The sequence below is a fragment of the Anabas testudineus genome, chromosome 17 (genome assembly GCF_900324465.2).
Source record: "Anabas testudineus chromosome 17, fAnaTes1.2, whole genome shotgun sequence".
Classification (NCBI taxonomy): domain Eukaryota; kingdom Metazoa; phylum Chordata; class Actinopteri; order Anabantiformes; family Anabantidae; genus Anabas; species Anabas testudineus.
Window position 1 is genome coordinate 13,701,332 of NC_046626.1, and position 12,313 is coordinate 13,713,644.

The 12,313-nt window shown below is 39.8% G+C and overlaps 1 protein-coding gene across 1 annotated transcript in view; it reads left to right on the forward strand.

Moving 5' to 3' along the window:
- The first annotated feature begins 1,544 nt into the window (after positions 1 to 1,544).
- Positions 1,545 to 12,313, forward strand: part of agap3 (ArfGAP with GTPase domain, ankyrin repeat and PH domain 3) — a 101,105-nt gene continuing 90,336 nt past the window's right edge. The window contains exon 1 of the mRNA XM_026374244.2: positions 1,545 to 2,353. Coding sequence (XP_026230029.1) covers positions 1,984 to 2,353 — 370 coding nt within the window. The 5' untranslated portion in view covers positions 1,545 to 1,983. The remainder of the gene's footprint in view (positions 2,354 to 12,313) is intronic.

Sequence of the window (12,313 nt, forward strand, 5' to 3'; positions counted from 1 at the left end):
TTTTCTAGAATATAATAATACAATGAACAGCATTTCTGATAAAGCTAGATCTATTAAAATTCTGCTGGGTTCCCCTCATTAAGAATCAAGAAGCATGACGTGAAGAAACAGACATGAAGTTAGTTTCTTGTTTATCAGGAAGATAATCTGCTACTATAAATAATGATCATAATCTTTGCAACAGCATGTGCTGCTGGCCACTGAATTTGCATTTGCACAAATACAATGCTGCTGTACCACAGAGTACCAAAGTTATGTGTCACAATGCAGCTGTTCAGAAATTTATATTATGATCTCAGCTGTCACAACAGGCTTGGTTACATAACGAATTAGATAAACATCATTAGATAAACATGAAAAAGATCATTTCAGTAGCATTCAAATAAATGTATGCTTGGCACCATTCAAACCATTTTATTGTGCCTTTTAAAAACACCAAGTGAAAAAACTAAGCTATGCATGAATCACCTGCTTTTATGTCCTTTGAAGAATAACAGTGACAGTAACAGTGAACTGACTGATTGATTGATTTTCCTGCGTTACATTCAAACAATGTTAAATGTTGTATATTTAGTAAAAACCTTCTAGTACATCCAGATGATAAGGCACTTCACCTGGAAACATAACATAACAATTGGTGATGTATGCTTTGTCTTTCTTGCAATGTTTGATCAGTCAATACCCAGTGCTGCATAAACAGTGGAACCTTGACTGACTGTAGGGACAGTCATCTGGCCTTGAACAGCTGTTGTTGTAATGTTCATTCAAACCGGCAGGTGGCCCTGTCTCTTTCTCTTCAGTACAGAAAGGTCCACTATGATCCATGTCAAACCTCCCCTCATGGGATTCCTTCATGTAATACCTATAGAGATTCAGTGATATTTAGAAATAAGTATTCATTTTGTGGAGAAAGTTTGGTTAGTGTAAAATAAGAAGATAGTAGATGTACTGTGTTCCATCTTTGCTTGTGGTTGGTTAAGAGGAAGAATTTTATGGACTACATGATGGTATAATATGATGGTTATTCTTAATTTTTGTAAGAAATAAATTACGTGATGGGATTTTTACTTTTTGTAAGAATAAACATTGTAAATAAAACTCCAGTATTTTTGGAGCTCCAGGATGGTAAACATTTGTCTTCTTTGAAAATGGTGCAAAGAAGCCCCTTAAACACACGCATTTCAGTCTGTGTGTGTGTGTGTGTGCCTGCGCGTTCAGAGGCGCATGCACGCCAGAGAAAGCGTGAGTGTGTAGGCCTGAGTGGGATACTATGGGTGGGACATTAATACTAGACAACTGCAGTGCAAAAGAAACGGTAATTCCTAATGTGATTGTATCATCTCGTTTAGCAGCTTCTACCAGCCAATTTCGGCGGTTGCGTAACTGTCAGGTATGTTATTATGATGATGTGCACGTTGCGATTTTCTCCCCCCTCCACCAAATCCAATCACACCCTCCCCCATCTCAAGTACAATTACGTGATGGGTGACGTTTCAGCATGCGGAGGAGGGCGCTGGGCAGGGACCACTTGGACCAAAGAGGACTAAACGCTATTTCATTTCAGCGCAGAAACAACGCGTTCAAGGCAGGGGACCAGGGCGCCTCGCCGAAGCCCATTGTCTGCTTCCAACAGAGCAACTAAGGAAAACGGGTTTGACCAAAACAGCGGTATAGCCCAGAAAGGAGTGTCCAAGTGGTAGGCATTGCGGGTTTGTAAGCCACAGAAAAAAAAGGGCCCTGGATAGATCTGGCCAATAACAGAAAATGAATCACAGCCAAGTTGTAATAATATGAACAAGAGACGCGTTTTGTTGCAATTGGCGACCAACTATTGATGCTTCTGCGCCGATCGTTTTCCAGACCATCAGTTCGCGCGGACTTCTTTTGTTCGCGTCGCTTCAGTCCCAAATTGTAGTCTGCACATTAGTGTTTTCGCAGTGTTAAGAGTTAGTCGCCTCAAAAAACAAAAAAAAAAACCCCAAGATGAATTTCCAGTCGAGCGTCCCCGTGTCCGGTATCTCTCAGCAGTCTCAGCCAGCCATGCCCACTCCAGGCACGGTCCCGGCCAACGTTCCCGTTCCGGTGCCCCAGTCCATCCCGTCCCAGTTCGGATCCGGATCGTCTGCGAGCTCAGGGGCTGGCCAGTTCGGTTCGGGGACTGTTTCGGGCCAGGCTGCACAACCCGGCCCAGCGGGCTCGCAGTTTGTTTTGTCCAACTCAGCAGCCATCAGGGCAGAGATCCATCGGTTCGAGTCTGTCCACCCGAACATTTACGCAATCTACGACCTGATCGAACGCATTGATGACCTGGCCCTGCAGAACCAGATCCGGGAGCACGTAATCTCCATTGAAGGTGAGTCGGGGGGGGGGGGGGGGGGGGGAGTCATGCTGGGACTTCACTGTCGTTTGGTGCCTTTCATTCATTGAGGGTCGTGAATAGGGGGGTGCTGTGTGTCTGTTGTTTTTTTTGGGGGGGGGTCTCCTTTTCCTTCCTTTTGTGAACACTTGGGAACATTGTCATGGGCGCAGAGCACATTGTCAACAATCACACTTTGGGGTTGGGGGCGTAGCCGATCTACACCATACTTTGTTTAGACATTGTCCTGAGGTAAATACTTTGATAGTTATTTTCTTCAGTGTGCGCATGTCTTGACTTTCAGGTATAAATATATGCAAACATAACACATTTTCTGATACCTGACCCACATCAGGGATTGAATTGTCTCCGTGCGCTGCAGTGTTAACAATCAGACAAAAGACAGACAGTGCAAATGTAATTAGCTCCCATAAAATTGCTCTGCTGCTTAAGGGCAGTACAGCAATTTGCTATAGGGGATGGTGGTTTCCATTTCATCCACTAAAGCATAACCTCCAGTAACATTGTACCCATGACACTGAGGCAGAGGCAGCCAAATTTAAAATCACGTGTTACATGGAAGTAATGATTGCCCTGAATGCTACGTAGACACACAGACACACAGTTGTGTGAGGGGAACAGGAGAGAAGAAATAATGATGCAGGCCACCACTAGAGATTGCATGATGGACGTTGTTGGCTTTGTTATAAAGCCACTCCGCGGGTATATTCTCTGTCACACTGGAAATCAATTCCAGATGTTATTACCTGCCCGGGGAATGATGACAGTGACTGTAAACCAGACCACAGTAGGATGTGGAAAGCTACAGCAGCCTGTCACATTCAAGTGAGGATGATGCACTGTCAGACACGAGTGTCTTAAATTATGGTTGCAGTTTCTTATGTGTTTCTCAGTGCTACTCACCCACCCATGTATCCACTCAGTGGCTGTGTGACATAGCTGTCACTATACTTCCCATCCAAATCAGCTGTCATGGGTCTCGAGGAGTATTATAGCAACTGTCTAAATGTACACCGTTGCAACATTATTCCAGTACAGTATATTTCCTACAGTCAAACACAAGGAATGAAGTTGCAGTTAGTTTTGTAAACAGCTCTTGCATCAATCATTATAATATACTCACATGAGCAATTGGTTGTGTGTGTGTGTGTGTTTCTTTAATTTGAGAAAGAATAGGGAATATCATTGAAACCAGCTTGATTGTTTTCTTGTGTTGTTTCTGGTAGAAATAGTGAGTTGACAGTGGAAAAGTGAAGCAGTAAAAAATATGAGCACCTCCTCGCTTTAACGTCAGTGTAGAAATAGTTGTTGTGTTAGCATTTCAGATGCTACAGTTCTCATGATGCTTCCACAGTGTGCCAGAGGCAAAGCCTTAAGGGAAATGTTGTTCAATGCAATATAAATAATTCAGCGTTAAGATGACGTTTGATGGTGAATGACAGATATGCTTGCTCCAATGTAATTTGGTAATATATCAATATTCAAAGTTAAACCCTAATTCTGTACGATTTCCCATGTTATATGTCACAGAAAGAAGAAACAAAGAAAGCAGATGCAGAGTGCTTTTGATTTAGTTTTTTTGCTCTTGTTTGAGATTTCATCTTTATATTGGAATTATATTGCCTATTTCAGTTTAATTCAGTTTTATTTGTATAGCACCAAATCACAATAGAAGTAATCTAAAGGTACTTTTTTGTTTAAGGTTTTGGACCTTACAAAATATAACTGTATGCACAATTGTATAGAAAACCCAACAACCCCACTTGAGCAGCATTAGGTGACAGTGGTTTAGTTTACTTTAGTTAGGTCAGAGGAAGAAACCTCCAGCAAAACTAGGCTCAGGGAGGGCGGCCATCTGCCTCGACCAGTTGGGGTGAGTGGGAAGAGGAGAAAGAAAAGAACAGCAGACACAAGAGTGTTCTACAGTATGATATGTCTATCAGAGTGAAAATGAAAGCCGTCCTTGTGTGAAAATAAACAATCAACATGTGGGCCTGTTGTGTCTCACTTTTAACCTTGGTTTTCTGATGCCTTAGATAGGTTACATTATTTTCTCAATGACGGCATGTCTTTATTCCGTATCTTGATAGGACAACAGTGGAGCCTTTCATGAGTTATTTCTTAGATGTACTGTTTAAAAGCAGAAAGGTTATTGCTCTGTTCATTCACAAATCAGTTTTGATACAAGTAATATGTTCGCCTTTCTAAAAGATGAGTAAACACTTAACCCAAAACCCAAATAAAACTCTTCTGTCAGTGCTTTTCAAAGCATTCGAGGAGTAAGTTTGTGATGTTGGACTTTTTATTGTCTATTCTCCCTCACACTGGTGTTTCTTCATTAGCTAGCAAGCCTTCAGTTTCTCCCAGAATGCCCTTTTACTACCTCAGAAAAAAAGATTTCACCCTAGCATTTAAATATACACAGCTAGCCAACGAGTTCTTGAATACTGGGTCATGTCTGAGGGCAAAACCTGACATATGGACTGCATTATTGTCTACCACAGCATCTGTTGGTGGAGAAACTTGGGTCTCTATGATATCTTTCACAGTTTCTGCATAATTGCTGAACATAAGCAAAAGCTTAGAAATATGCCCTAGCTCCGGTGCTTATTGGTAATGTTTGAGACGACAAATGTCTCAGGAGGATATCACGTTGTGTGTATTTGGCTGTGCATCTTTGGGAATAAAAACAAACATTATGATTGTTGTAGTTGTGTGTCCACGCCTGTGGGCTTATACAAAATGTTAAACTGGGAAATACCTAACCACCAAAGTAAAACTCCCCAGCTAAACAACAAAATAGGTTAAGAAATGCAAGATATGGTCCCTGTAACTGTTTATTTGTGAATTCCTTCAGCACATTGATAACATGTTTAGAATAGGAATCAGCTTTAGGTGAGCGGAGATTAGTTTTTAATATGTTTACACATTGTTGGTTAAATGGCATCACAGATTTTGACATCGTTTTCACAAAAATATTGCTTTTGATGTACACTCATGTAAATGAGATGCAGGCTTAATTATTGTAACTTCAGGAGGCTTTTAAGAGCTGTAACAGGAGACATTGGCCGACTTGTCTTCACCTGCACTGTGGAACTGCAGATCTGTTCCTCAATCTTGCATCATTGCAGAGTCTGTTGCTAAGGAACCAGTGGCTCATGCATTTAGCAGAAAATGCTGAAGAAAGAGTGAATAGAAATTACAGCCCTTACAAAATGAATTCCCATCATTACTAAGGTCTCCCTGTTGTTTTGTTGATTAAGAAGACCTTTATATGGTGATGACACACCATGCTGATTTTCATAGTTTGTTTTTTTTTTCCTCATGTTCCTTTTTCAGTGATTGATATTCAGGGCGCTCTGTGGCTTTGGTGAGCCAATTTATATTGCAGCTACAAATAACATGTCAGATTCACGTGAGGCTTTGTTTTTCCCTTTTGTCATTTCTAATAAATAATGTTTGTGAATTCAGGAGTGAAGCTGATTGAAAAATAGACAAGCATGTAATTCATGATAAGCTGTGAGAGCGACAGGGCGGGCAATGTGCACACTAAATAACAGTGATAACATTTAGCAGAGTTTATAATAACTTGATGAAAAGCAACTGTAGTTAAGATATTTTGGAATATGTCTGTTATTCTGCACCAGAAGTCCAGATGCAGGATTCAGTTATATACTGTATTTGTGGTACAAATCCACAAACTCACCAAATTGCACCCAAATTACCAAAAAGCAATTGATAACTCGCAGTATCCTGTGGCCTGAATGAGATCCATCACTCACCCAAAGCTAAAATGACTCTGAGTTCCCTGGATTAAATGGTGGATTAAATGGTGGGTTAACTGGATTGGCAACTCGGGGATTTATTGATTAGGCTAAGCTGAAAAGTGCAATTTTCTGGACAATGATTAGGCCTAATCCAGAAGATTAGAAGGCTTCATCAGTTCTGGATAGAAGGTGAAACATCTTCAGGAACTTAAAGCAAGTCCAGTTGCCGCTGCACAGCATTTTTTGGGATAAACATAACCTGGATGACTGAGAATCTTCAGACATACTAACAGCTTCAACCTACTAAAAATAATAAGGAGCAAACATTTGCACACAGTGTATTTCAGGAGACAACTTCACACAGAAGGAATCACACCTACTGTATGAAATATAAGAGAAATGAATATATACATGTAAAAACAAAGATGAACCAATGTGATACAGGAAAAACACAAAAACAATTCTTTTATGTCTTTATTGAGAACAACCATAAAAATCCCATAGTGCTTGTGGAAAAAGTATGTGAACTCATTAAATAATCGCCTCAAAAAAGCTAACTGGATATTTGGTGTCTTCTTGTTCAGAAATCAGTTTGGATTTGTGGACTAGAACGTTTTGAGAGTTTTCCGCACAAGAAGAGTATCTTATGTGAGCCATACCTTGCCAAAAGTAGCTATATAAAATAGACACACATAAAATAAACATGCATGCAGTATATACATACTGTATATACTGCATGCATGATTAGATTAGATAAGTATTTTTAAATTAGATTTTACATTAAACATATATTTACTTTGACCTTAAAGTTTTGCTTAAACAGTCTTCTACACTAGAGTTAGTTCAGGAGTATAAACACAGTTATGTGGTAAGACAGTGTCCTCACACATTAATTGTTTAAATTGGCAAATAGGTTAATTTATTGAGAGCAACAACTTCTGTTTTTACAGAATCAGAATCACTCACTATTGCTGTTTATATCCAGAACCATCAAGAATTGTAGACCAGGGATTTATTAGAAGGGATATTTGAGGGTTCCTAAGAAGAAAAAAAATCCAGATCCATCAGATATGGAGACGGCTTCAGAGACGGTTTGATTTGTAGTCATTCATCTCAACTGTTCCCTTATCAATACTGTGTCCTGTGAATAGTTTAGTGTGGCTCCATTTGCAATTGGAGTCCTCATTGTTAACTTAGTTTACATAATTTAAATAATTTTCCAAGGACTTTGTGTAGATCCTTGAAAATGCATGTGGATGTTTGTAGATATTCACACTAGTATTTACAACTACAAAAGCTCTGGTCAGCTCAGCATGTTTCACAAACTGCACACATCAGTATGGATTGGGTGACGTAAATGCTCGACTCCTCCCTGTTTTTTTAGCCTCAAGGTGGCATTGCACTTTCACACTAGCCGGTAATGGTTTTCTCAATCTGTGGTTTGTAAGAGTGTTATGATATACATGTATGCTGAGGAATTGCTGTTTTTCTTAAAAAGCTGCAAGAACTCACTCTTTCCAGCAGACAGTCCAATGTCAGAGCAAGGGCAGTCACCTAAACCCACTGCTACTCAAGAGGGGTGCTTGGGATTTCAAGAAAGGACTAATATGCCTGCACAATGGGACACTGTGTGCTCAAATAAAAATAGGGATGACACAGAGAGACACAAAAAGAACAGACTGAAGGCTTGCAGCTCTCTACTGGCATTGTGTGGCACCTATGCAGCTCCCTGCTACACACTGCGTCTCTCTTGTCGTCAATTGCTAAGGAAAGCATGAGCAGGGTGCTCATCTTCTAATCACAAGTATAGACTGGTTAGACTTAACAAGTAAACATGACATACAGGCCAGGTTTGCAGAAGACTTCCAGTAATTTGTAACAGTTAAAAGGGTGTGTGTGTGTGTGTCAAATGTGGGGGTCAAATGTGATATGATGAACTCGCCTTACAGTTGTCACTGTGGACCATCTGTGTCAGGAGAATGCTGCTGCTGCTGCTGCTGGCGGCAAGTGAAGCCTTCACAATGTGCTCATTATATTTCAAAACCGTATCTGTGAATATGGATTAGAAACTGTTATAGAGTTAGAAATGTCTGTCAATACCACCAGCTGTGTCTCTTACACAGTATGTCGGTGTAAATTGCTGTTAATGTGGAATGCCAGTGTTTATAGAGTAGCTCGGTAGTATTTACTAGTTGTAGATCTTATGCCCAAATAAATCCTCACATAAATACATCTGTGAAGCATGGAAAAAGCCCAACCATGGTCTGTCTTTTTTCATTTTTTTCATTTTTTCTCATGATACTCATACTTTTAGCATTTGTTTAGCTCCTGTTAAAAGAACTTTTTTTTATTCCAGCACCGCATAAACTACTTAATATTGTGTGCATATATTTGCTGGTACAAATAGCAAGTGGAATTTAATTAAATGATAGACAGGATTTGACATTAAACTTATTTATCATAAAGCTCTCATGCATTTCTAATAACTTATAGCCAGTAAACCATTTAGACCCTCACAGAACGCAACGTGAATTCATTACATTCTGTTGTTATGGCACAACTAACTTTGTGAAATGTACTTTCAATATTCTTTCTTGGTGGAGATGGCAAAACTCCATGAATCTATTGCTCTTTGTTGTTCACCAGGAAATGGCTGCTTGTCTCTTTTACCTGTCTTTTGTACAGGGTAATCAAACAGTATACATGTTCATTAGTGATATTTAGAGGTGCTGTTAACATATTATAGAACTGAGCAAGATGCATGGTTTTTCCTGCTTCCACTCTTTTTACTAATCTAAAATAAGCTAAGCTACTACCTTGCATCCTGATTCAACTGATCACATTTAAAATGATAATCCATTTGCCTTTATAAGATACTTAGAGCGAAAGGAAACATGGAAAGATTTGAAGGAGGGGTATTAATGTAAATGGCATCAACATGAAACCTCCAAGATGCCTAATTTGTCCTTTAACTTTCTGCCAGTGAATTTTTCTGAAAATCATAAGAAACACACAGGCTACCTAAAAAAAAACAAAAAAACATCTCCTTTTAGTTAGGTGGTGGAAGAGTGATGCAGTAACTCCAGGTGGAGGGAGCTCATTGGCTGCATCACACGTGTCCGAGGTTTAGAAAGCCACTGTCAAGCTTTAAAGTTGAGCCTGTTGATGTGATGTAACATGGAATAATCTGAACACCTGAAATGTGCATGAAGCTTATGTCAGATGCCCGTGCGGGGATTGATAAAAGTATAAGCTTCTTTTGATTTCCCATTCACATAAGACAAGACACTGCCAGATCCTCTCTAGCATCTGTAGCACCTCTGTGTTGTGCATGGAAAGCATCGGGTTTCAGCCATGTTCAGTCCTTGAGAGCAGTGTTAAAAAAAACACTTCACATCAAGTTTACGTCACAGGTTTATTCTCGGGAGTGTAGTAGTAACAGACTTTCCCCCCTGACAGATGCACACCAGATAACAGGGATTGCACATGCCTTGCTCTCAAAAGACTCCCTGTTTTGTGATTAACCCATTCAGTTTATCTCGTATAGAGCTTCATAATGCTCACCACATACCCCAATCGAAATGCATTTTAACACTGCAGCCGACTCTTGACCGTGGGTCAGCAGAGATGAGCTGAGCTGGTGATCTGAAACAGAGACTCAGTCTGAGGGGCTGGGAGGTCTGCGGGGTCAGAGTGCCATTTCTGCATCAACCCTGCTGTGTGCTCTCTGCTGTAGCCCCATAGCATTAGCTTATTGAATGTGACGCTATCCTCTACAGCAGAATGTCCTCCATTGTGCCCGTGAACAAAGGCTCTCTCTCTGCCATTGATGGACAGCCAATTTTTCCTTGTTATGAATGTGTAGGGGCAGGGGTGAGCTGGTCAGTGTTTCAGAGTATACTCATCCTCATCTCTTATGAGGAGGAGGTTGATGTAATATTCTGACATTGTTAATGGTAGTGTGGAGTAGTTGTGATCTAATGGTTTATTGAAAGGAAGAGCTGTTGGATCTTTGTACTGTGGTTATTTTTAATATGTTTTCAATACATAATAAGAGATAATTGTTTGTCCTCGTATACAAATCTGTGGTTGTTGAGCACTAAGCAAGCAGTAGATTTAGATGAGAGAAAAAAGAACAAACTTTCTTAGGATATTTGATGTAATATACTTTTGTTTTTTATTTGATGTAAGGATGTGGCATTTTTTTGTGTTACACAAGGAAATTAAACGATGAAACTACAATATATGTGATGCGGTAATTAGACACCATACTGCAATAATATCCAATATTCTGTACCTTATTCACAATAGTACACAGCGTTTTAATTTAAAATGTACTGAAAACAAAAAATTTAATTAGTGTTGTCTATAAAATATAGAACAAAAATGGCAACTTTCTTGTTTTATTTGTCTTTATTTTTTGAACAGCAGTCCAAAGCCCCAAGGACATTCAGTCTACCATCATGTATGGCAAAGAAAATTAGATCTTGATGTTTTCAGGAGCTGTAACCAGCTGGAATCGGCTTATCAGTCCATCTGCTAAACACTGCAGCTCTACAAATGATTGATCAATACAGAAAACAAGTGAAACAAAAATCAATAATGAAAACAATCAGCACAGAGTTAAAAGTTGTATTGCCTTGTGTTATTTATAACTTATTTTTTCCAAAAACATTTTTTTGTTTTGTATCAACACTGAGACAATGGTCAATTAAATTTGCCATAGGATGTCCTTTTTTTTTGAAGTTGTGCATCATCCATATCCTATGGTGGAAGTGCTCATGCTTCCTGCCAGTGGGGTATGGCTGGAAACAGATGGCTAGTGACAGAGAAGGGGGTTTGGAAAGCAGTGAGTGAGCAACAGATGGAAAGGTACATATGCCTCCAAGTCCTCTCAGCCTGCCAGCAGTCCCGTGACTAACTGTGGGAAGATTCTAGCCTCATCCAGGTTGGGGAATGGATAGAGGATCATGGTTAAGAATGAAGTGTGCTTAGAATAGAAATGGTTATGTGACACCAGTTTGTTGCTAGAAATTAAATTCTGGAATGAATGGAGGACGGTGGCAATGAATCAACCTGGACTGCAGGAACATTCGTCTCAAACAGCATCTGAAAAAGCAAGCAGCGATCTTGTTTTAGTTATCTTACACTTTAGGAAAAATAAGCCACAGTCGCCTTTTCTCTTTGAAGAGAAATATCATACAGGGACTTTTCTGGCCCTCGGGGAACACATTTTCTTCACTGAAGAGGAAAAATGCCGGATGAAGGAAGTCTTGCCCGTAGTATGTGAGGACGTAGCACAGCAGTACAGTGTGCTAGTTAGAGCTTTGGTGTTGGTGAACAATATACTGTAATTGAGAATATGCAAACCATTTGAAGGTTGCAAGGTTGTGGAAATTCAACGTAATTCCCTCAAGGGCATATTACAATTTAGCTGTTTTCAGTCTTCAAGGACATGCCTTGAATTTGTTAGTCAAGTTTTGTGGGGTGGTAATTCATAAAAGTTACTATTCAGTGTTGTTCATTATCTAGTACTACCACTCCAGCCTATGAGAGTGTAACCTGAGTGCAACCCCATACAAGCGTGAGCTTTTTAAAAACAGCATAAATACTCTTACTTAAGCCACCCCGGGGTACCACTACATGGCAAATTGAAATTTAAATGTGTATGAAACCACTCACATTTGGCTGCAAGTATAACATTCTTGTCGAAGTTACAATATCATATCTTCTCAGTTTATTTTTATTGAGCTTAGCATAGTTTTTTTTGGTGTTTTAGCATTACTTGAGGTAAGCACGCTTGTCATTAGTGCGTGTTTAACATGTGCCAGCTGAGCGTTATCACACAGGTCCCACATTCCTCTTGTAGATGTCACCTATTTAATGGCGTTTCGACGTGTCCTCTGCCCTTATGTTCGCTGTCTTTAAAGGGCTCACTCAGGCAACATGCCAGGTGCTTGTTTTGTTGTTTTGCTGCTGATTGTGGGAAAATGCATGTCACGGTTGTAACAATCTGAAAAAATGCTGCAGTGGGCAGTTTTATTAAAGTAAAGTAGAAAAGTTTGTGTCGTTGCTAAAGCATCTGTTACTTGGCTTAAGGCTGGATCAGCCTTAATATTTTGGCCACTTGTTCTGTGAATCATTACTAAATTCTAAGGAGGATTTGTTG